At 36.1% G+C, this 27,087-nt stretch overlaps 1 protein-coding gene across 2 annotated transcripts in view; it reads left to right on the forward strand.

Moving 5' to 3' along the window:
• Positions 1-27,087, forward strand: part of DCX-EMAP (Doublecortin-domain-containing echinoderm-microtubule-associated protein) — a 1,094,074-nt gene that overhangs the window by 104,042 nt on the left and 962,945 nt on the right. For both annotated transcript variants that reach the window (XM_072521390.1, XM_072521389.1), the window contains exon 3: positions 7,539-7,764. In XM_072521390.1, the coding sequence (XP_072377491.1) occupies positions 7,539-7,764 (226 nt within the window). The remainder of the gene's footprint in view (positions 1-7,538; positions 7,765-27,087) is intronic.

Raw genomic sequence — 27,087 nt, forward strand, 5'->3', positions numbered from 1 at the left:
GTACAAATTTTTAAGAAAATGATTATAAAGGAATAGCTGAAACAGAAAGTCAAATAAGAAAACAATATTAATGGCCTAATATGTAGAAAGACATAAGACTTGTTATAAACTTCTGCGACATATGCCAAGAAAATAAATATGACACACTTCCTCCCAAGCCAAAATTTATGGGTACATTAACTTCTACTAAACCACTGGAAATAGTTTACATCGATTTATTTCAGGCCAATGGACAGAAGTTTCTAACCATAATAGACGCATTTTCAAAGTATGGACAAGCCTACCCAATAAATGGAGAAAATGCCATGAATGTAACACATCATGGACTCCGAACAATGATAGTAGCCGATAATGATACAGAATTCAAAAATTGGATAATACAAGAATTTATCGACTCATATTAAACCTTAATCCACAACGCCAGAGGATCCGCAATCCAATGCTAAGATTGAGAGGTTTCATTCTACACTAATTGAACATCTTCGGATCCTAAGGAACACCAAAGCAAAGTTATCGATAAAAGAACAAATGGTATACGCTATTCTTCTTCTTCAAGTGCCGTCTCCATCAATGGAGGTTAGCGGTTATGGTGGCAAACGTTTGTCTATCTTCAGCTGTTCTTAAGAGTTCCTCAAATCCAAGTCCTGTCCAGTTTCTGATATTACGTAACCAGGACAATTTTTTTCTTCCAATTCCTCGCTTTCCTTCTATTTTGCCTTTTATTATCAACTGAGGGATGTAGTATTTCTCGTTGCGCAACAAATGCCCTAAATAACTGGTTTTTCTTCTTTTGACTGTTCTCAATAGTTCTTTTTCTAAATTGAGTCTCGCTAGTACTTCTTCATTTGTTTTTCGTGCTGTCCAAGGAATTTTTAAAATTCTACGGTACACCCACATTTCAAATGCCTCGATTCTATTCAGGCTCTTTATTTTTAAAGTCCATGTTTCGACTCCGTAGAGAAGAACAGACCAGAAAAAACATTTTACAAGTTTTAATCTCAATTTAATATTTATATGTGTATCGCAGAATAGAACGCGCATCTTAAAGAAACTATCCCTAGCTTGAGCAATTCTCGCTTTAATTTCTTGTTCTGGGTCCAGCTTGCAATTAATCCAACAGCCAAGGTATTTGTATTGGTTTACCTGTTCTAAAATATTCCCATTTATTTTTATAGGTAAGGGGATATTCTGTTTTCTTTGGATCACCATTACTTTTGTTTTTTTTTCGTTGATCTTCATTCCAAACTCTCGACAAGCATCCTTAAGGTGGTCTATAACCCTCTGTAAGTTTGTGTCTGTATCAGCCAGTAGGACAGTGTCATCTGCATATCTTATGCTAGATATTGGTTCTCCATTAATTTTTATTCCTGTGGAAAGGTTTTCCAAGGCTTGCTTGAATAGTAGTTCCGAGTAAAGATTGAACAGCATAGGGGATAGTATGCATCCTTGCCTTACTCCTTTATTTATACTAATATTTCTAGATGTATGATCGTCGATCCTAATCTTGGCACTCTGCCTCCAATATAAGTTCTTAATTAATCGGAGATCTTTGCTATCCAAGTTGATGCTCTGCAAGGAATTTAACATTTTATTATGGTTTACGCGATCAAATGCCTTTTCAAGGTCTACAAAACATAGAAAGACATCCTTTTGTTGGTCGTAACACTTCTGCAGCAGTACTTGTAATGAAAACAAGGCCTCTCTGGTCCCCATTCCGGCTCTGAATCCAAATTGATCGTATCCAACTTCTTTTTCACACCTTTTGTATACCCTATTGTGAAGTATTTTTAATAGAATTTTAAGCATTTGGCTCATAAGACTTATTAATCTAAAATCTGCGCATCGCCTGGAGTTAGCTTGTTTTGGTATGGGAATAAAAATAGATTCTAACCATTCCTCTGGTATTTCCCCAGTATCGTAGATTGTATTAAACAAAATTACTAACAAATCAATGTTATTACTTTCGATCAATTTAAGTATTTCAGGATAAACTTCATCAGGTCCAGGGCTTTTATTGGTCTTTAATTGTTTAATGGCATATTCCACTTCGACTTTTAGAATTGGTGGGCTTTCAGTGACATTATTTATTGTAATGTCTATTCTTTCATCTCGGAACAGCTGTTGTATAAATTTTTCCCATTCTTCTATTTTATCTTTGGTGTTATGAATTAACTCTCCGTTGTTATTTACCAGTGGGCAATGTTGTTTTTTGTGGATGAATGAAAATTCTTTCACCTTCTTGTACATGTACATATTAAAGTAATCATGTCTATGTTCTAATTCTTCTATTTCTTTACATTTTTCTTCGAGCCATTTCTCTTTTGATTCTTTTATTTTCCTTCTTATTTCTGTATTTAATCGTTTGTAATCGCTTGTGTTCTTATTTTTGTATTTCCTCCTTTCGTCTATCATCTTTAGAATAACTGGTGTCATCCAGTCTTTTTTTGCCATTAATCGTGTATTTGGAATTTCTTCCCTTGCAGAATTGACGAGGATGGATTTTATTCGTTGCCAAGTTGTATTTATATTTTGGATATTTATTTGGGTTCGGTCTATTTCTGAGAGTTTTTCATTTAGTTTTACAGTGGTTTTATCTTTAATCTGTACATCTTTTAGTAGTTCCATATTAGGTTTGTTCTTCGGCTTTGCATTTTTTATTACTTTAATTCTTGTGCGAATATTTGCTACTACAGGGTTGTGGTCGGAATTTGCGTCAGTACTAGGATATGTTTTTGTACTTGTAATGGAGTTACGAAATCGTTGGTTGATTAAAACATAATCTATTTGATTTCTTATTATTCTTTCTTTTGTGTGTAGCGGGGAAGTCCAGGTGTATAACCTGCGTTGAGGTAACTTAAACCAAGTGTTTGTTGCTATCATATTGTGTTGCTGGCAAAACTCTAATAGTCTCTCTCCTCTTTCATTTCGTTCTCCTAGTCCGTATTCTCCTACGATATTTTGGAATTTCTCTCTTCCTATTTTAGCATTAAAATCTCCTAGGACGATGTTAATATCTTCTTTCTTTGTCAATTTCATGAGCTTTTGTAGATCTTCATACCATTCTTCTAGTATGTCATCTGACTTATCTGCGGTTGGTGCATAGACCTGAATAATATTCACATTAAAAGGAGAACTCCTTATTTGCAACAGCATTGCTCTGTCAGAGAGTGGTATAAAGTTTAAAACTGCGTTACTCAATTCATCGTTTATTATTACACCTACTCCATTGAAATGTTTTGGATCATTGTTGCCTGAATAATAGAGTGTTTTGTTCATAATTTTTGTTGTTCCTGAGTTAGGCCATCTAACTTCACTCAGACCTAAAATATCTATATTGAATCTGTTCATTTCTTGGCACACGTTTGCTAGCTTTCCAGCCTCATAAAGGCTTCTGATGTTCCAGGTCGCTACTTTGACGTCATTGTTTGTTTTAGTTTTGTATTTGTTTTTGTTCCTCCCGGGGATTCTTAGCACCCCCTGAACATTTAAGTTCTGCCGGGCACTGGGGGCCATCGATTTAGTTCCATTTACCATCATAACTTTCTTGGGAAAATTAATGAGGTGGTTTCCCATTGCCTTCCTCATGTTTTCTGTCGGGGTTTTCTCCCTTATCCGGAGTGTTCCAGTTTTAAGGCGCCGGAAGCTCGCCTTTCGCCCTTTCCCGTTAGCGTTACCCAGGAAGTACCACGTGGAGGTGGGAATCGGACTTGCTAACAGACGTAATGTTTAACTATTCATCCAGGTTTTATTACCACATACCTTCCGGTAAGACATGTGATCCCAGAGGTCTATCGTTAGCTATTCACTTCCCCTATAGTATACGCTATAATCAGGTAAAAATCCATACATTCAGTAACGAAGTTAAAACCAATTGATATAATAAACACACATATCGACGCAAAAGATCCCTTTGATGTTGACATAGAGAAAATAATACTAAATAATTATGTACAAAATCATAGAGAGATAACTAAAGAACTATACAAGGAAGGTAACCAGCATATACAAGAAAACAAAGGGAGAGTAATCCAAAACATAAACAAATCAAGACAAGTCCTATTCTTCCGCGATATTCTGGAAAACTTATAAAAGAAAATAACGAAGTTTCTGTTATTAAATCAAAAGCCAATGTACATAAGAAAAATATAAAACATTAACCTAAGTCAAAAACTAATTCTAAACTTTTCCCACAAGATTACCCTGAGGATGGGAAAGGAAGTGAAGATTAACGACCTGAAAGACAACCCAGGAATAACTCCCCTCAACTTGGTACAAGTAAAGATTCACATTAGCACATACATACGATTTTATACACTTCTTCAGACAACTACCAATAAAGGAAGAACTATATCAATGCAAACTTCAATACATTTATTTTTGACTTCAACCATTATTTACAAGCAAGGAATGTTTTGGATCAATTAAATTTAACTCTCCAAATTATTCGTCAGCTAATAAATGACCTAGAAGACACCATTACATTTTCTCGTGTAAATACTTTCTAGAACAGTATGATCAAAAAACAAGAAATAAAATATGTCATCAATAAAATTAGAACACCATAAGTCAAACCAGATTGTGTACATTAAAGACGAAGACATCTTAAAATACTACACCATTAAAGTAGTTAATATTCAAACCATACTATTATATTTATTCTCCACTTTCCAGTCCTATGTACTCATTTCTTTATTTATTATCATTTTTTCCGATACCTATCGCAAATTCTACTGCGATTATCCCCCATGAACAATATCTCCTCATACATGAAAAATCCTTTCAATATTTGGAAGAACCAAGTGCCCGAATCGACAAGAGATATCTTTGCATAGGAGAAGGAACCATACTAGAAGCAACGAAAACCGAAGACTGTATTAAGAAAATCTTACACAAAAGCAGCTTCTTGCCAATTCACCCCTATCCAAACTCAAGACATCGTCATCCAAAGACTATCAGAAACCTATTGTATTGGTACATTCCCGGAATCAACAAAAATTACAACTCGATGTTCTACAATAAAAGGTTTGGGCCTAAAAGGAATATCATTAATCTTCCGCCAATATGTGAATTTAAAACCCCAATCCAGAGATTAAATAAATAGATAAATAGATACATTCAAGAACAACCATTCCAGAGGAACCTCTTATGCTTCCTAAAATTAGGATCATAGATTTTCAAACAACAACGAAATTCAAACCATTGAGGATAGATCACATTCTCTTAGACAAATTCCTTAACTATCTAAGGACGAAGAACACCTAGAGACCATTAACCCAAAACCATGGAACCATATAGACGAGCAACTTATTGATTTTATATTTGAATATGAAAAACATAATCGAAATATTTAGTGCCATGTTTTGAGTAAGATATAATCCATTTATCCTTGCAGAAATATTCTTACTTGTACTTGAAGGTTTAAAGCTTTTTACAATATTGCAATTTATAGTGTAGTTTTTTAGAAAAAAAATCCCAAAAGTCTCTAATTAAGGCATTTTTTCAACAAAAAATTAAAAATTTTTAAATACTTTTCAAAAAGTTACCAAAATAGAAAAAACATTTATTTGGATGAGACACGCCTAAAAAAATTGAGTCGAAGGGAATAACAAAAAGTTATTTGTTAATAACAAATTTCGGCCCACTTGAAAAAGTAAAAAAAATACATTTTAACTTATATTAAATTAATATATATTGAAAAATATAAAATCGAATAAAAAATGTTTGGTGCAGAAACATGCCAAAATTATTCGGTTTGTGCTTTGCTTTTAGGTGTAAATCGATCGCCTAATAGCCATAACCATTTTTGGATGACTCTTGTATATATCTTAATTAAAATAATCTGCCCTTATATATTTTACAAGTATAAAACAAGTAATAAGAAAACAAATTCTAGCAACGAAACTTTAGAAGACACTAATGCAATTGTTCGTCCTTCACAAAACTTCTTCAGAGGATGTAATACTTAAAGTACAATGACAGAATCCAGTATATTCGATCACGAGAATTCAATAAGAAGTTACCGCCTATCAGCACCATACACTTTGGAACCTTGCAACATCAATTATGATGTACTAGAACAGCAAATTCAGCAAGAAGTGTATTTATTATAAACAAAGCATTGTAAAACCACCTTTTTCAGCGTGATATATATATTTCGATTTGTAGTGTGAATATTATATTTTAAATTATAACTAAGATATTTTCTAGTATAAATAAAAGTTCGTTTTGAGTGTTTGTGCTTTTAAAAAAAGTGTTTTTTAATAAAACATTCATAATTCTCGTCTGACGACTATTTTTTCAGAATACTTTCATTAACAGTAGCACAAACAACCTTTCATATTGTCTGACGGAACTTGTTTTCGGATGTTTCTGTCTGATGAGTGAATATTTTCAGAAAAATTAATGGAAAAACGCCACATAACCAAATAAAAGTTGCAGATGAAAATCGTGTCATACTCGGTCTAATGAAGTGATAGCCAAAGTTTGGAGAGAGTATCTATCATAAACATTTTGCCGATGCGACGGGCACTCTAACTATAATGGTACTTTTTAAATTTTGACCATAGCTTTGAAGATGGCTTTATAAGCCGAAAGTGCTCAGCTAAGATTTAAATATTTTACACACTTTTAAAATACTTTTCTTTTTTATTCATTTATTTTTTTAGTTATAGTGTAGTACTTTTTTAGTCTTGGGATTATCATATCTTAGCAACAAATGGACCGATGCAATTTAGTTATATTTCATTTTGATGAGTATAACAAGTATAACGAGTATAACAATTTAATATGATAAAAAATATTATGCAAGAATTTTTACAAAAAATATGGTCCCTCTAATAAAATATCGTTTTTTACCTAATTCACCTAATTACCTTTGAGCGCTAATTATGCAATAACAATTGATCGAAATTAAAACTTGCAAAAGCTTAAATTTACTTATCTTAGGCTTCGCAACAATCTGAAATAAAGAGTGTAGGTTTTACCCCTTTAAAGTTTTATAAATAAATAATAACCAAAGATTTGCTGCTGCACGGACTGGAGAGTTGTTTTTGAGAACGCTATTTAAAATAAAGAGTAGGTTTCAAGAATATACTAATTATTGCGCATGTCTTCTTCCCTATCTTAGACTATACAGGAAGAATATATGAAGAAGAATGTGCTTTTCTAGTGCAAGATCATTGAAACGCCTTGATTAACTTGGTGAGGCAGTTTTTATACAGTATTTGCTCGTAACTAAGTCCGAGGGAGATCTAAGCATTTTCAATAAACGCCAACTCCAGGATATGATACTTGCTTATAATTAAAGAAAACAGTAGAGATATATATTTACGCCTGCTGTTTAAATGCAAGAGATTATTAAATGTTTGAACTGATATTCTTTGTTTTCTAGTTTTCATAAAAATGATTTAACACATTTCTCAGTAAGCAAAATTCAATTAAATTCAAATTTTTGCAAAAAATCAATAGTTGAGAGAACGATACTTACATTCCTAAGAAGTTTATAAAATATTTTATATAAAATTGTCATTCTAATTCAGGTGGCTACTGGCGCTCAGCGACAGCCTCCAGGCCTGGCTCACCCCTTATGGTCGATAATGCCAGCGACGCATCTTCGATGGTACCAGTTGCTGCGCCACCGAGACCCAAGAGTCGAGCAGAGATGACCATGACTGCCAGCAGGTACAATAATTTGTCCTATTGGAGAGCCAGACGAGTTATATTTTATAAAAATGGGGATCCATTCTTTCCTGGTATTGAGTTTAGGTAAGTTTAGTGATCAGACAATTTGTATCGTTTTATAAAAAAAAAATAAATAGAGAATTAAGAAAAATTTTTTATTTAACATGATTCCTTTATAAAAGCTATATTAATATAAAAGCTCTATCGGGCTACATCACAGAACGTCTTCGGAATAACTATTCTAAGATTTGTGCAAATAACTTTAATTAAAGCAAACGTGAAAGTTAAAATTTTGACCAAAGTTATTACAAAAATGTGGTTTAATACTTCTGGATTTGCATGTTTGAAGCCACTAAATATATGGATAACAACCCTTTAAATGTAGTTAGTTTAACTTTTAATTACATCTTTGATATTGAAAAACTAGGATGTTTAAGTTATAAATGGAATTAGTCACATGATAACGGAGGACTCCACTGTTCACAAGTAATCTATTACGACTTGTTGATAGCAACTGATGAAAATGACATATTATAATGGAAGTCTAAACAAAGCAGTCAATGTAACCGGAGGTATGTGTCAAAATTATAACTTTCACGTTTGCTTTAATGGAAGTGGTAATACTTATTTTATAATAGCACTAATAATGGAATAGTTATTTCGAAAACGTTCTGTGATGTAGCCCGATAAGGTTTTTATATTAATATACCTTTTATACTTAAGGTAATTTTTTAAATAATTTTTTTTTGTGATACATGGTATACAGCCAACTACAGGAATTCAGTTTGCTTGTGGAAAAATTAAGGATTTATGGAGAATTGTAACTTAATATATTATTTCAACACAGCTATTCTAATATCACGTCTTTGCTATCTCTTTTTGCGGTTTGAATTAACAGTGTATTGAATAAGTAGGTGAAAGTTTAGGTTGAGGACTCTAAGCCTAGACAAATAAGAAAGATTTAGGTTAACACCCTAAGTTAAAAATAGAACCCGCTTACAGTATTGAAAATCTATCTCAGAATTGGATGGAGTTACGCATCACAAACAACAACACAGAACTTACCAATTGGAAAAAGAAATATATTGTTACGAACATACTCTCGGCATGGCCCAGGTAACGGTTGCATTGCATCTCTAATACCCTTCTCGAAACTTCGAGGCGTATCGAGTGCGAAAGAGAATAATCGGTCACGTAGGCGAATTAGAGGTGGGACAACGCCAGAATATTCTCGAACCTAGTAACTGTAGTATATATAGGTAACAATGTTAGAAGTAGAGTTAGTTATTAAGATACTACCGAACTGTAAAGTTATAAATAAATATATGTATATAAATTCGAACCGCTCGTTTTATTTAATCTCGCTACAGTGGTGTTACGGTGTGAGATTTGCAAATAAATTCAGCAGTGACTTTTGAAAAAGACTTTTGAACTTGAAAAGTATTATTCGTCGGGAACATCCGCGTAGTGATCTTTATATAAAAGAACATTTAAAAAGTACGTGTGTGCCTGACCAAAGATGCTGCTAGTAGAACTTTCAGTAAAACAGTTGCGTGAGCAGCTAGAAGAACGCGATGAAGACTGCAGTGGGTCCAAGAAGACACTCCAAGAACGACTGAAGACTGTTCTCAACAAGAATGGAGAAGACCCAGAGACATTCCAGTTCCAGTCAGCAGACGAAGCCGTTTTAACTAAAATAATTGATGGAAAATTCGAGAATGTTTCCAAAAGATTCGATGAAACGTCGCAAATGATAGAAGAAACTTCTAAAAAAACTGATGATAAATTCGAGACTGTTTCCAAAAGATTCGATGAAACGTCTCAAATGATAGAAGAAACTTCTAAAAAAATTAAAAAAACTTCTAAAAAAAAATGATGATAAATTAAAGAACGTTTCCAAAAGATTCGATGAGAAATTCGAAAATGTATCTCGAAGATTCGACGAGAAATTTGAAAATGTTTCTGAAATGATGGAAGAAACTTCTAAAAAGAACAATGAAAAATTTGAAGAAGTTTCTAAAACATTTGATAAAATACAGAAAAATGTAAACGACAAGATAGAAGACGTAGAAGAGAAGATCAAGCATTTAGAGACCATGATAACTAACACAAAAGTACTACCACCAGTTAATACAATAGCCTTAGATCCGGTAGTGAAAGAAGAATTACCCAGAGACGAAACGACACATAATATGAGATTCAAATTGCCACCATTTGATGGAAAGTCTTCTTGGTCCATATACCTTAGACAATTTGAAGCTATTGCGACAGCCAATCATTGGACAGAACAAGAAAAAGCTGTTTCCTTGACTGCTGCTTTACGAGGTGATGCTGCAGATATCCTAAGATCGATTCCTAAGGGTCAAGAAAAATGTTACCAGACCTTGTTCACTCGACTAGACAAACGTTACGGAGATGCCCATCTACAACAAGTCTACAAGGCGCAACTAAGAAGTAGAATTCAACGAGCAAGTGAAAATTTGCAAGAGTTTGAAGCAGATGTTGCTCGTATAGTGCGGTTGGCTTATCCGGAGGTACCAGACAACATTTTAGAAGAAATTGCTGTAGATACCTTCGTCAATGGGTTAAAAGAAAGTGAATTACAGAAAGCTTTACGACTAGCAAGACCGAAACTTCTAGATGAAGCGCTCGCTATTGCCTTGGAACATGAAACAGCTAGTCAAACTTCACTGAGTCATCGAGTAAGAACCATTGAAGAAGGCGACGAACCAAACGATGAACGCCTGGAAGAAATGGTACGAAAAGTAGTCGTAACACGATGCCGAAGAGACGCGAGCCCAGATGTTGGAATTGCGGTGACGTAGGTCATATTCGCCGTAATTGCAAGAAAATAATACAACAGTCGGAAAACTAGAACGGGTCGACAACAAGGGGCAACTGCCGACCTCGAGAAACACAGCCCCCATAGTAACTGTGAACATTACGTCCTCAGGTGGAATTCATAGCTTGTACATAGAGGGTCGTATCAATAATAAATGTAGATCGTTTTTGGTAGATACAGGTGCAACGAGAACTATTGCACGGCCAGAAGTAGTACGAGGCCATATTAAATTATTGCCTGCAACAGTAAAGCTTAGAACAGCAACTGGTGAGATAATTAATAGATATGGCGAGGCTAATATGTCAGTATCCATTGGCCAGACCACAGTGAAACATACAGTATTAATTGCAGAGATCTCCGATGAGTTCATATTGGGGATGGATTTACTAAGGAAAGTTGGGGCTGTATTGAATGTCAAACATGGAGTTCTCGAGATCAGTGGTGAAGAATTGCCGTTTCATGAAGACAAAGAAGATGTTATCAGCTTAATAACTACTTGTGACGTAACAATACCCGGTAATAGTGAGAAAATTTTGATGACCAGACCTGATGGTTACTGCCGAGAGGGAAGTTTAAGGATGGTCGAAGATGTGAATAATGCCGAGTTCCTAACGGCAAAAGCTTTGGTGAGAATTCGAGATGTCGTTCCTGTAAGAGTTATGAATTTAAAGGGAACTGCTATTAAGTTAAGTAAAAGAACTTTGATCGGACAGTCTGTTCCCGTGGCTTCGATTTGTTCCATGAATACTAATGAGAAACCGTCGAAATCTAAGTATCCAAAGGAGCTTGTTGAGACGATGATTAAAACGTGCCAAGATCTTGATGATGAACGAACTAAAAAAGTGAAGTCTATGCTTATAGAATTTCAAGATGTTTTTGCCATGGATAAGAAGGATAATGGCAAAACAAGCATAGTAAAGCATAAAATTAATACCGGAGACGCTCAGGCAATCAGACAACAACCTAGACGACTTCCATTTGCGAAAAGAGATGAAGCCGAAGACATCATCAAAGATATGAACAAACAAGGGGTAATTGAACCATCAAACAGTCCATGGACATCACCAGTAGTCCTAGTAAAGAAGAAAGATGGTTCAACACGTTTTTGTATTGACTACCGACAGCTCAATGCAGTAACTAAAAAAGATAGTTATCCTTTGCCCAGAATAGACGATACTTTGGATACACTTTCTGGTTCTCGTTGGTTCTCCACACTCGATCTGAAAAGTGGATATTGGCAAGTAGACATGGAGCCAGCCGATCGTGAAAAAACCGCATTCTCGATAGGATCAGGGCTTTGGCAGTTCACAGTTATGCCCTTTGGTTTATGTAATGCCCCGGCCACATTTGAAAGATTAATGGATGCAGTTTTAAGAGGTCTAACATGGAAAACATGCCTGGTTTATTTGGATGATGTAATTGTAGTTGGAAGATCCTTCGATGAACATGCCAATAATCTAACAGAAGTATTTCAACGATTGCGGGCAGCGAATCTGAAGTTGAGTCCGAAGAAATGTCTCTTGTTTCGACGAGAAGTGAAGTACTTGGTACATATTGTAGCAAGTAATGGTGTAACAGCTGATCCTGAAAAACTTGCAGCAATTAAGGATTGGCCAGTACCAAGAGATAAACACGAAATTAGAAGTTTTCTTGGCCTATGTACATATTACCGACGTTTTGTCAAAGGATTTGCCAACATCTCCAAGCCATTAACAAAGTTGACAGAAGAAGGCAAAGAATATACATGGAGCGAAGATTGTCAAAGAGCTTTCGAACACTTACAAATGGCTCTGATCAGCGCACCGATTTTAAGCTACCCTAGACAGGCAGGAAAATTTGTGTTGGACACCGATGCAAGCAACAGTGCAATAGGAGCTGTTCTTTCCCAAATCCAAGATGGGCAGGAGAAAGTCATCGCTTACGTTAGCAAAGTCTTGTCAAAACCAGAAAGAAACTATTGCGTTACCAGGAGAGAATTGCTAGGCGTAGTGAAGGCTTGTGAGCATTTCCATAAATACTTGTATGGCAGAAAGTTTCTTCTTCGCACGGATCACGCTGCTCTAAAATGGCTCCTACAATTTCGTAATCCAGAGGGCCAGATGGCAAGATGGTTAGAACGATTACAAGAATATGATTACGAGATCGAACACAGGGCTGGCAGAGTTCATTTAAATGCTAATGCCCTTTCGAGACGGCCGTGCAGTGCAAATTGTAATCACTGTCTTAAATTAGAAGAACGACTTTGCCTCGTGAGACGAACCACCGTCATTAATGATCAATGGCAGCCTCAACAGCTACAAGACGCTCAAGCAGATGATCCATGTATAAAAAGAGTATTGGATTGGATGCGTCGAAGTGAAAGACCTTCTTGGCAACACATTAGTGCATGTAGTCCAGAAGTCAAATGTTACTGGAGCCAATGGAATTGTCTAGTGCTGAAAGATGATCTTCTGTATAGAACCTTTGAGAACGATGATGGTACAGAAACTAAGCTTCAGTTGATTGTACCTAAAAGTAAAGTGTCAGAAGTATTACGTCAGTTGCATGACGGTGCATCAGGTGGACACTTTGGTATCACGAAGACTCTGCAAAAGGTTCGAGAACGGTTCTATTGGGTGAACTGTAAAGATGATGTAAGAAGATGGTGCCGGAAATGTGAACTGTGTGCAACCAGTAATGGTCCAGCTGGTAAAAAGAGGGCACCCATGAGACAGTACAATGTTGGTAGTCCTATGGAAAGAGTAGCGTCCACTTCCAGAGACAAATGATGGAAATAAATATATCCTGGTAGCCATGGATTATTTTACGAAATGGACTGAGGCCTATGCGATACCAAATCAAGAAGCTGCTACCGTTGCAGAGGTACTTGTTAAAGAATTCTTTAGCCGATTTGGTGTTCCTTTGGAGATCCACTCCGACCAAGGGCGAAACTTCGCGTCAACCCTTTTCCAAAACGTTTGTAAATTGATTGGTGTCAATAAGACCAGAACGACACCCCTGCATCCTCAATCAGATGGAATGGTCGAGAGAATGAACCGAACAATGGGTAAACACCTGTCCAAATTTGTATCAGAACATCAAAGAGATTGGGACCAGCACATTCATTTATTCCTAATGGCCTACCGCTCGGCCGTGAATGAAACTACAGGACAGACTCCAACCTGCCTGATGTTAGGTCGTGAAGTTCGTTTACCCTGCGACCTAGAGTTTGGCTGCAGACCTTCCGAAGAACATGTTGCAAGCGAAGATTATGTCGACCGCCTGAAGTTAAGAATGAACAACATTCATGAACTTACCCGACAACACATCCAGATAGCCAGTGACAGAATGAAAGATCAATATGATTCTCGATGCAAGAGTGAAAGCTATGAAGTAGGTGATCTTGGTTGGCTTTATAATCCACAACGTCGTCGAGGCTTGTCTCCCAAACTGCAAAGACAATGGGAAGGTCCATATGAAATTAAAAAGAAAATAAATGACGTAATATACCGAATTAAGAAGTTGCCGAAAGGTAAACCAAAAGTAGTTCACATAAATCGTCTTGCACCATATGCTGGCTCAAATGAAACAGAAGAAGCACGAACCCTTCCACATGAGATCAAAGATGACCGGCGACCAAGCTTTAATGAATTTATGTCAAATTACGCAGAGAGAAAGAGTGCTAGATTCGGCGTGACCACAGAAGTTCAACAGGATCTTTTTAGTGTTCCGCATAACGTCTCTCTAGCCCACTGTGTTGCCCAAGATCTTGAGATGACTAAAGGAATCTCATCCGTATTTTATAAGAAATTCGGTCGTTTGGACGAGTTAAAAACCAGCAGCCTAAAGTTGGAAGAGTACTGAGATTAGAAGATGGTTCTCGATCTTTGCTGTATATGGTGACCAGGAAGTCTTATACAGACAGGGCAAGCTACGAGGATATATGGCGTGCTCTAACTAATTTGAAGAAAATTGTGTGCAATTACGACATCAAGAATTTGGCCTTACCCAAGATAGGCCATGCACTAGATAATCTGGACTGGGAGATTGTCAGAAGCATGCTTGAAGTAATCTTCCGAGAAACCGGCGTACGAATTACTGTGTGTTGCATTAACCCGATGAGATCGTATCCTTCAAAGTCAGTAGACTGTTATTTCTTTCTAAAGGGTGCATGCAGAGCTGGAGAGTCCTGTAGATTCCGCCATCCTGTGCCTACGTATAGAGTTGCTGATCGGGATGATCAGATTTAAGAGGGGAGCAGTGTTACGAACACACTCTCGGCATGGCCCAGGTAACGGTTGCATTGCATCTCTAATACCCTTCTCGAAACTTCGAGGCGTATCGAGTGCGAAAGAGAATAACCGGTCACGTAGGCGAATTAGAGGTGGGACAACGCCAGAATATTCTCGAACCTAGTAACTGTAGTATATATAGGTAACAATGTTATAAGTAGAGTTAGTTATTAAGATACTACCGAACTGTAAAGTTATAAATAAATATATGTATATAAATTCGAACCGCTCGTTTTATTTAATTTCGCTACAATATACTACTATTCGTTTAAAAGAAACAATACACTTATTCAGTAACAAAGATCAAGAAATACGAAAAACACTAAGCGAGAACAAAATAAAAATATGTTCTCTGCAAGAAACAAAAAGAAATGAAGAAGATCAAATAAAGTACTTAATATTTACAATTAATAATATAATTACTATATTGAAGACAAACGAAATAATTACATATTTGAAGCCAAACATGATGCTGTCATTTCGTCGATTTCGAAATTAGAGAACAAAGTTTCTGGCGATATTTCGAAAGTTTCCAGCGACATCGCATCATTAGAGAACAAAGTTTCTGGCGATATTTCAAAGTTTCCGGCGACATCGTTTCATTAGAAAATAAAGTTTCTAACGAGATTTCTTCTCTGGAAAGCAAGTCTGCCCTCGACGATAGAATATCTTCGTTAAAAAACCAAGTTGCTGCCGATATGTCGGCCTTCGAAGAAAAGATGAAAGAGGGGGAGGAAGATGGGGGAAACAGGGCCAGCAGAGGGAGGAAACAATATAATTACAGTAGAGACAAAAGAAGACGAGACGATATGTAAGTTGGAAACACGGCCGAAATTTGAAGGAAGTGGAGGTTCTGTTCCTGATCCGAAAAAACCAAAACGTACCTCAACCTTGCACAATAAATGGGCACATTTTAGAACAGGTCAATAGATTTAAGTACCTGGGATGTTGGATCGATAGCAGCCTAAATCCTGATCTAGAAATAAGATCGAGAATAGAACAGGCCAGAAAATCTTTCGAAAAAATAAAAAAACTGCTTTGTGATTCTCGAATAAAACTCGAAATTCGACTACGTTTATCAAAATGCTACGTCTGGTAGACTCTTCTATATGCAGTTGAAACGTGGACCCTAAAAACATCAATCGTAAATAAATTGGAGGCCTTTGAAATGTGGATCTACGGGAGAATGTTCAAAATTTCATGGACTGCATAGAATAGACAAGGAAAGAGAACTTTTTAACACAGTAAAAGTTAGAAAAACATCATACCTAGGCCACATACTGAGAAATAATAAGTACCAATATGCCCAACTTATAGTGAAAGGAAAAATCGAGGGAAAGAGAGGCCTAGGAAGGAAAAGACTATCGTGGCTCAGAAACATCCGACAATGGACAGGGCTAAATTTTGAACAGCTAATAAGAACAGCTGAAGATAGAGAAGATTTTAAAATTGTACTAGCCAACCTCCATTGAGGAGAGGGCACTTTAAGAAGGAGGTTCTGTTCATGTTAAAGTCCCAACTTTCGACGAAAAATCGTCATGGAACAACTACATGAAACAGTTCGAATCAGCTGCAAGAGCGAATGGATGGTCTGAAAAAGAAAAGGCTGTAAACCTGACTATCGCTATTTAAGGAGATGCCTTAGATGAGCTTCAGACCATAGCCGTAGAGGAGACACATGATTTCGAACAACTGAAGAAGAGGTTAAATATGCGATATGGCAACGAACAATTGGAGTATGTATATCAGTCGCAGCTTAAAAATCGAAGACAAAAGAGAGATGAGGCAGTTCAAGAATATGAGGTAAATATTGCCAGATTAGTACGGTATGCTCATCCAACAGCTCCCGAAGACATGATGGAACAATTGGCCGTTCAAACATTTATTGATGGTCTTCGTGATTATGAAATACAGAGAACACTGCGATTAGCTCGTCACAAGACGCTGGTTGATGCCTTATTTGCCGCCCTCGAATACGAGTCAGCTACGCAGGCCACTGGAGGGTAAGAAAACGAAGACCATAAGATGCTGGAATTATGGCGAAATAAGACACGTACGAAGTTCATGTAAGCACCCTAGGTACTACGCAAATCAAGAAACTCACCATCAGGAAAACTAGAACGGGTCGACCTTAGGGGGCAGCTTCGACCCGGAACTTTTTCAAAGACCCTCTCATACTACTTCTTTGAAATGTCGTGAAGATAGTGTATATGTAGATGGGGAAATAAATGGTAAAAGGCATACGTTGTTGGTGGATACCGGAACGACCAGAACCATTATACGCCCGATAGTTATAAACAGCCGTAAGAAACTGTTACCAACGAGGTTGCGACTTCGGACCACTACAGGTGAAAATGCCAACATTCATGGAGAAATCCAGGTACAATTAAGAATTGGAGCAGAAAAGTTCGTCCATACTGTTATAGTTGCTGACATCGAAGAGGATGTTATATTAGGAATGGATATAATGAATATGCATGGATTCCAATTGGATTTTAAGAATAAGGTAATCAAAGTTGGTAACTAGGAGGTATTTCTTCATCCACATGATGACAACACTGTGCAAGCAGCAGTTAAAGGAGATACAGTCGTGTCTGCGAGAAGTAAAACGATCATAGTAGCGCGGTTATAGGGAATTGTGGACGAAGGGACACCTGTTATGATGAAGCCTTGGAACCATGACGACGAGGTTGGCCGAGGAATCATAATTGGAAAGGAATTGGTGACTTCGGCTAAATAAATACCTGTGAGACTTATTAATGTCAATGACTACTCAGTGACGATCAAGAAAGAGACAAAAGTAGGAACTTGTATACCTGTGACATTCATAATCCGTCAGACGACAACATCCGATAATTCCGACTACAAATTCGACCAAATGGTTGCAGTTGCTGGACAGTCTCTAAATCAGATGGAGAAAAGGAAAGTAAAGAAATTTCTTTGGCAGTATCGTGATACTTTCGTACCGAAAGAAGGAAAGACGGGAAGAACTACCGTTGTTAAACATAAAATTGATACTGGTAATGCTAAGCTAATTCATCAAACAGCTCGACGATTACCATAGGCGAACAGAGAGGAAGCTAAAACGATTGTTCAGGAAATGAAGAAAGACGGGGTGATAGAACCTTCTACGAGCCCATGGGTCTTTCCGGTGGTCCTGGTTAAGAAAAAAGACGTAACGACGAGGTTCTGTGTGGATTACCGTTTGCTGAACAACGTTACCAAGAAAGATAGTTATCCTCTGCGTCAGATCGACGATACATTGGACACATTAGCTGAAAGTAAATTGTTTCCTACTTTGTATTTGAAGTCTGGATACTGACAGGTAGAAATGGGCCCAGTAGATAAAGAGAACACAGCCTTCACCACGGGATCTGGATTGTGGCAATTCAACGTTATGCCATTTGGACTCTGTAATGCTCCTGCGACATTTGGACTATGTACTTACTACCTGGACCATGTACTTACTACCTGGACTGTGTACTTACTACTGGTGGTTTATTAAGAAGTTTTCAGATATCGCTAGGCTATTAACGTGACTTACAGAGGAAGCAAGAGATTACCGCTGGGATACAGACTGCCAAAATGCCTGTGAGACCTTGAAAAGTGATTTAATCACAGCACCAATTATAGGGTATCCACTGCCAGAAGGAGAGTTCATCTTAGATACAGATGCAAGTAATGTGGGAATTGGAGGAGTGCTCTCAAATTGAAGGAGGGCAGGAACGAGTCCTTGGATATTTTAGTAAAGTTCTTTCAAAACCTGAGCGGAATTACTGCGTCACGAGAAGATAACTTCTTGCAGTAGTGAAATCAGTAAAGCACTTCTATCAATACCTCTATGGAAGGAAGTTTTTAATCCGAACCGACCATGCCGCCTTTAAGTGGTTAATGCAGTTTAAGAATCCAGAGGGTCAGATAGCCAGATGGATCGAAGGACTCCAAGAATACGATTTTAAGATTGAGCACCGGGCCGGAGTTAGCCACAGAAACGCTGATTCTGTTTTTAGAAGGCCATGCCCAGTAGAGTGTTCCCATTGCAACAAAACGGACTCCAAGGAAGCAGCAGTGCTAAGAACAACGATGGTCAACGACAACTGGACGCCTACTAAGATAAGGGAAGAACAAGCGGGAGATCCAGTTGTATACAAAATTCGAAAATGGAAAGAGGAAAACCGTCGACCACCTTGGCAAGAAATATCAAACACATGCTCAGTAGTCAAGACATATTGAGCCCAATGGGACTCATTTATCATCGTAGATAGCTTGCCCAAACGAGTATTTGAAAATGATGACGGTTCAGAGAAGACAAGACAGTTGGTGATCCCAAAGAGCAGAATAGTCGAAGTACTTCGTCAGTTACACGACAGTCTATCAGGAGGGCATTTCGGTGTAAAGAATACCCTTCAGGGAATTCAGAAACAGTTTTATTGGATGAACAGTTCCGACGACGTAAAGGACTGTTGTAAGAAATGTACTATTTGTGCTACGAGTAACTGGCCTTACCGAAAAAGGAGAGCTCCTATGAGACAATATAATGTTGGAAGTCCGTTTGAAAGAATAGCTTTGGACATTGCTGGGCCATTTCCAGAAAGTGAAAATGGAGGCAAGTACATATTGGTAGTAATGGATTACTTTACTAAGTGGGTCGAGATTTACGCACTTCCCGACCAGAAGGCCGCCACCATTGCAGATAAGTTGATCCAACAATATATCAGCTGATTTGGAGTACCTTTGGAGATCCATAGTGACCAAGGAAGGAACATCGAAAGCGATCCATTCCAAGAAATATGTGATAGACTAGGCATGAAGAAAACAAGAACTACGGCATATCATCCGCAATCGGATGGTATGGTAGAATGGATGAATGGGACAGTTGACAAGTATTTGACAAAGATGGTGTCCGATAATCAACGAGACTGGGACCAATATCTTCCATTCTTCCAAGAAGCGAAAAGGTTGTTCTCTCAAGTTGCAGCACTTTTGGGAAGGTCCATACCTCATTATGGAGAAGATCAACGATGTCATCTACCGAATAAGTAAGATTCCGACGGGAAAGCCGATGATAGTACACCATAACCGGCTGGCGTCTTTCAAAGGCGACACGACATAGATGAAGAAGTGGAAGTGAACCAAGTCCAAGATGTGTCTGACCTCACGTTTGAGGAATTCATAGGGGCCTATGGGGGTACCGGTAAAGCAAGACATGGTGTTACCACTGAAAAAAAGTAAGATCTACTCGCGCTTCCCGATGACTACTTGCTGGCCCTTACCATCCCGGCCAGTATCAAAGAGGTACTAGGGTTGGCACCCGTACTTCGAAGGAAGTTAGGTCGAGTTGCAGAACTTCAATTCCAATTGCCAGCTGCCGGGAAAGCCTTGAAACTCCAAGATGCATTACGTTACCTTTTCTACCTAGTAACAAAAGACACTGCCTGTGACCAACCTAACTACCTAGATGTATGGGAAGCCTTACTTCAGTTGAGAGTGTATAGTGGAATAGATCTTTAAAGACACCGAAGTCCAGGTGTTAGTCTGTTGCAATCTGTATAGTTACTGGTGCGGAGAGAAAACCGTCCCTTGTTATTTTTATACAACTGGAAGTTGTAAACGAGGGTCCAGTTGCCGATACCAGCATACCGTTCCAGCTCCAGTTCCAAAAGTAAAGTTAGTAAATTAGATTAATAAACTCAGTTCAATATTATTGGACATTACCAATGCTGATTCATTGCCTTAAAGTCAACTATACACCAAATATATGCACATGTGAAAATTATAGAAAAAACACTAGAATATAATATAGATACACCCCATATCTTTGTCTACTTTAAAGCAGCCTATGAGTGTTAAAAGAACTGCACTATATAATGCAATGGTAGACTTTGAGATCCCATCTTACTTAGTTAAATAGACAAAATTACCATTGCAAAATGCAGCTCGTGCATTAAAATTTAAGGAGAAAACTCTACTTTCATTAATTTTTAATAACGCATATAGACGCGCAAGCGTGCCTCCCTTTAATATTGCCTTAAAATAGGCAGCCAGGTAAATAAATATTGGATTAAACGGAACCATATTTAATGGATCGACACAAATTCTCACATTTGCTGATGATCCTTATAGTGGGAAAAATGAGGGATGACGTGAAGTGTTTTACAAAGTTATTGAACGCGAACAACTATACTTTTGAATGAGTTAAAGAATTCACATACTTTGGATCGTTAGTAAATACAACAAATACGACAAGAGAAGAAATAAAAAGACGCATAGCAATAACAAGCAGAACTCTCCATTTCAAATGCATCTGAAATACAAGACTTTATTAAGACTGTTTTTGATATATTGGGTTGAAACATGGACTCTATTCCAAAACTACGAGAGATTACTCAGAGGAAAATACCTCTAACTATTTTTAGGGATGTAAATGAAAAGGGTCTATTTCGTCGAAGATACTATTATACATTGATCCAGATATTGTGGATCCAGACGACTTCTTTGCAAGCAGGCCAAGATCCACAATGGATTGTCGAACCAGTTATGATGATGATATGTCGAAAATCACAGAAAAAATAATTAACATAACACTAGTATAATGAGTATATCGAAATTGAAATTTCCTAGGTGAAACTAATGCTACTATGTGGTGAACCTAGTAATTAAAGAATAGTAAAAATTTTGGAGAGGACGAAAAAACTAACTATTGTAACTGATAAAAAAATCCATTGAATTACCGAAGCGTAAACTTATTAAACCTGTAATCATATTTTAATACTAATGGTTATTTACCAGAGAAAAACTAACAACAAATCTTCTTGTCCTTTGAGTGCTGTCTCCATTAATTGAGGTTAGCGCTAATTCTGGCAAAACTTTGCTCTTCAACTGCAGCTCATCTTCGTACTGCAGTCTTTCAGTGGCGGCTCCAGAAATTTTTGTAGGGAGTGGGGGTCATGAGTTATGGGTGATTTTGATATTATAGGATTTAGATTTTTGCACCTTTCAGTGGCTGATCCCCAGAACTTTTTTGTCGGGGGGAGGGGATTTGAGGATGAATTTGATATATGATTTAGATTTTTTTCACTCATGTAAGGGAACCATTTTCTCAATAATTATTTTAAGCGATATATTAAAACAATGAGAAGTTATTAAAACCCAAATACCCTACGGGTGCAAAGAAGGAGTCCCAAATACAATATTAAGGGGTCTTAAACTTAAACCAAAAAAAATAATTTAAACCCATATACTCTATGACAATAAAATCAAGTGTACACGACTACTAAACCAACAGAAAGTTATTAAAATATAAATACTGAAAAATCAAAGACTGTCACTTATTTAAACTAGGTTATTTAAAGACAATTAATTTAATCCCACCTATCCTATGGCTACAAAATTAAGAACAAACCAAAGATAAATAGGTATAAATCAAAGTAATTTAAATGCAATAACTCAATGTACGTGTAAACGTTAATGAATGTATTAAACATTCCTAATAAACTCTATCTTATCGTTGGATATCCGATATAAATTTGTAAAAACATTCATTTATTCCTTATTGCTATACGGAGTAGAAACATGGACTCTCGGAATTATAAGTATGAAAGTATGAGGCGTATATAAGCCTTTGAAATATGTTTTTCGAAGGAGGCTGAAGATTTTGTGGACAGAGCACGTGACCAACAACGAGGTGCTGAGAAAAATGAGGACTGAGAGAGAACTCCTAAATATTGTAAACAACAGAAAAACGAGTTATCTAGCGGACTCGATAATACTGAGACTACTATACTAGTTAGTAGTTTATATAGTAATATATATATATATAGGTATATAAGAGTAAGAAAAAAGTAATAAAAATTGTATTACCTTTTATTCCGGTGTGACTTTTTGCCCAAATAACTTTTATATATATATATATATATATATATATATATATATATATATATATATATATATATATATATACGAAAATGGTTGCGTTTCGATTTAATTCGAGCTTCTTACCACTCCCTGACACGTGTTTCTGGGTCTTCCCGTCATCAGAGAGAGCTTGTAAGAAAACTCAAACTAAACCAAAAAGCACCGACTACTCTGGCAATTATAGAAAAATAATTACCAGAGTATGCTACTAGAGACATCTAGTGATGAAAGATGAAGTTAAATGTGTCGATAGAAATTAAAGTAAATTGTAATACAATTTACTTTAATTTCTATCGACACATTTAACTTCATCTTTCATCACTAGATGTCTCTAGTAGCATACTCTGGTAATTATTTTTCTATAATTGCCAGAGTAGTCGGTGCTTTTTGGTTTAGTTTGAGTTTTCTTACAAGCTCTCTCTGATGACGGGAAGACCCAGAAACACGTGTCAGGGAGTGGTAAGAAGCTCGAATTAAATCGAAACGCAACCATTTTCGTATATTTATCGTCCTTACTCGACGCAATGAGTACAAGAAAGATAGTAATTTATACGGGTAAATTGTTGATGCATAGTGGAATATAAATATTCCCAGCATCGCTCTTAATGGCTTGATTAAGCGTGAGTATACAATTTACTTTAATTTCTATCGACACATTTAACTTCTTCATATATATATATATATATATATATATATATATATATATATATATATATATATATATATATATATATATATATATTATGAGACATGTAACAAAAAGTAAGAAACAAAGATACAAAAGTTATTTGGGCTAAAAGTCACACCGGAATAAAAGGTAATAAAATTTTTATTACTTTTTTCTTACTCTTATATACCTATATATATATATATATATTAAAAGTTTACTATATATATATATATATATATATATATATATATATATATATATATATATATATATATATATATATATATATTACTATATAAACTGTGAAGGTGATAAAATAGTAAACGAGTTTATATAGTAGACGTATACAAGAATATATTTACACAGTAACAGATCTAATAAAATTTTAAAATCAAAAAATAAATTGAACTAGCAAGATGGTTGGAAAATATTGGCTAATACATTATTACAAGATTCCTCCTACGTTACCATCCCTAATAGAATTACCACACATGTTGCAATTATAACTTATCCAAACGATCAGCAGCAACTATCATTAAAAACTAGTCACGGTGCTGTTCCTGCTCATCAGGCTAGAATAAAGATTATAAAATCAGAACATTTCATGCAAAAATCAGCTACATTTTATGCAAATCTGGTGAAAAGTAATGTGCAACTTCCAGTAAACGTAACCCACCTACTGTCACTGAATCCGAAATGAATATACGAACTCGTATATAATCACTTATATACATCCCGATATATAATGTTGTGCTTGTTTAAAATAACTTTAAACAACACTAACTTGTTTACAATATTTTAACAAACTGACAACTATAAACTTTAAAACTCAAACTTCTTCATTACTTCTTCTTTTTCGTCAAGGGACTTTTCCTATCTGAAATAAATCTCACATAACTTTCGTAACACTTCTCCCTCCTTTATAGTTATTCATCTCGAATAACTGAACTATCAGGGACCGACTGATGCCAACAAGGTGGATCAGTTCCATAGTTCGGAGTTTGGATATAGTATGGAGCTAATCTCTCAATATACACTACGTTGGGTTTACTTCTAGCGGAAGACTGGATAAGGTAGATTAGATCGTTTATTTTCTGTAGGACCTTCAAAGTTTCGTTGAAGTTTCAGACAAAGTCCTTTCTTACGTGTAGGATTGTATAAACATACTGGGTCAGCTCTTTTGATAGTTGTAGCTGTATCATACCAGTCGAGCGTGGCCTTGGCTTTATCACTTTGAACCTTCCAAATTTTTAGATGCAAATTCGTAGACTTTTTCCAATTTTTCTTTCACATTTTCGATGCACGTCAGGTATAAATTTTTTTTTTTTGCAGGGAGGTTATCTTCCGAAAATAAGATCTTAAGAAAGCTTCATTACTCTTTCGATGATCATCATTGATGGAGAATAACCAGTTGATTCAGGTTCACAACTTCTATAGACTAACACAAATAGAGGAATTAAAGTGTTCCAATCTTTTTGATTATCAGCGACAACATTAAAAGGTATTGACAAAGTTCTATTATGTCTTTCGATCAGTCTGTCTGATTGAGGATGAAGAGGCGTAATGTGAGTTTTCATTATTAATACTCAAGGTTTTCATTATTTCTTGCCATAATTCTGATTCAAAATTTCGTCCTTGTTTCGTCAAAATTTCGTGTTATATGAATGCTCACAAACTTGGTCGCTTAGAAAGAATATCGGCATTGTTATGGAGATGCCTTTTTCAATGTACTACGTCGAAGTTATACTATTGGAGTCTCTCTATCCACCGAGCAACTTTTCCCCCTAGCTTTTTAAAATTCATTAGCCACTGCAAAGCGCTGTGGTCAGTTCTAATTATCAAATTTCTATTATAAAGGAAAGTATAAAAATATTCTAGAGCTTTTATAATATCCAGGAGCTCTTTTCCGTTAACGCAATAATTCTTTTCAGCCTTTCCTATTATTTTACTAAAATATGTAATAACTCTTTCTTTGTCTTCCTGTTCTTGTGATAATACCGCACCAATACCATGCTAAGATGCCTCACAATCCAAAAGAAATTTGCCATCTCCTCGTGGATAGGCTAGAATAGGTGCGGTTGTAAGCCGTTTTTTAAATCTACCAAGGCATTTTGAAAATCTGGTGTCCAGTCAAAGCCAATGTTGTTTTCGCTTAGTTGGTAAAGGAGCTTAGTAGAACAGCCAAATTCTTTAGTTTATTTTGGTAATATAAACAGAGTCCAAGAAAACTTATAATTTCCTTATTTTCTGGTGTAGGCCAATCTTTAATAACTGAAATCTTCTTTTAATCAGTTTTAATTCCTTCTGCCAACACGATATGTCCTAAATAAAACGCCTCTCTTTGAAACATTAAATGTTTCTTAAAACGAAGCTTTAAATTGGCATTTTTCAATCTGTCAAATACCTTACTTAAGTTTTTCAAATGTTCATCAAAGGTTTTGGATATAATCATTATATCATCAAGATATACAAGACATGTTTTCCAGGCAAGTCTTCTTAAAACTATCTACATCAGACGTTCAAACGTAGCTGAAGCAATACAAAGACCAAATGGTAAAACTTGAAACTTGTACGAGACCACTGCGAGTTGAAAAATCTGTTTTGTCTCGATCATCAAGATGTGCTTTTACTTGCCAGTAGCCGCTTTTTAAATCTAAGGCCGAAAACCATTTAGTACCTGATACAGCGAGTAGATCCGTCTTTCTTAGTTACTAACTACTGGTTAAAACCAGGGGCCCGAAGCTTCTTTTATGATATCGGCACTTATCTTGTCGTGTATTATGTTTTTAACTTCTTTTTGTGTAGCAAATTGTAATTTCTATGGGGCTTGAACAATTGGTCTTGCATCTGCAGTATAAATCCTATGTTGAACTAAACTAGTACGACCTGTAGATTTCTTAGATTCAAAAATATTGTAGTTTTCATTAATGAATTTATTAATTTTATCTAATTCTTCAGATGTTAAATGATTAACATCTTTGATTAGTTGTTTCAAGAGGCTGTCCTCAACTGGATAACTTAAAGCTTTATTCTTTTTTAAATTCGCACTTAATGATTTTTTATACTGGCGGACATAATACTATTTGTTGTTCTTTCTTTAATTTAAAAGGCTTTTTAGATAAATTAGCAACCCTTAGTGGAATTATTTCACCTACAATAACGAGGCATCTGGATATCAAAATTCCGTCACTAACGGGTTCCTCACTTTCCACAACGCTAAAGTGTAGACCTTTCATGTTTTTGACTCAGTCTCAGCAGGATGATACTCTCATAATTTTGAGGAATTACTCTATTCTCACTTACTATAACTTTTACTTGAGGTATTGATTTTTCCAAATTTAGGACAACTGCATTTTCAATAACCAAAATTTTATTTTGAAGGTCTTTGATAAATTTATTTTGCATACTATCCATCCCAAGAACGCATTCATCTTTAATATCGGTTACAAAAAATGAGTATTTTATCCAGGTGTTACCAATGTGTATGGTTGCTAATATCTCTCCATCAATTGGAATACTGTGACCTGAAGCTGTTTCAAGAACTAAGATTGTTTTATTGGGTTGTAGTTTTTCATTCAGAAATCCGGTTCAAATAAAGGATCTGGTTGCATTGGTATCAATAATAAAGGTGAATTTTTGATTGTCAACGTAGCCCTTAAGTAGTAAATTTTGTTAATTTTTATTTAAAGTATTAGTGCGAATTTTGGGGC

This window comes from Diabrotica undecimpunctata, chromosome 2, assembly GCF_040954645.1.
Source record: "Diabrotica undecimpunctata isolate CICGRU chromosome 2, icDiaUnde3, whole genome shotgun sequence".
Taxonomy (NCBI): Eukaryota; Metazoa; Arthropoda; class Insecta; order Coleoptera; family Chrysomelidae; genus Diabrotica; species Diabrotica undecimpunctata.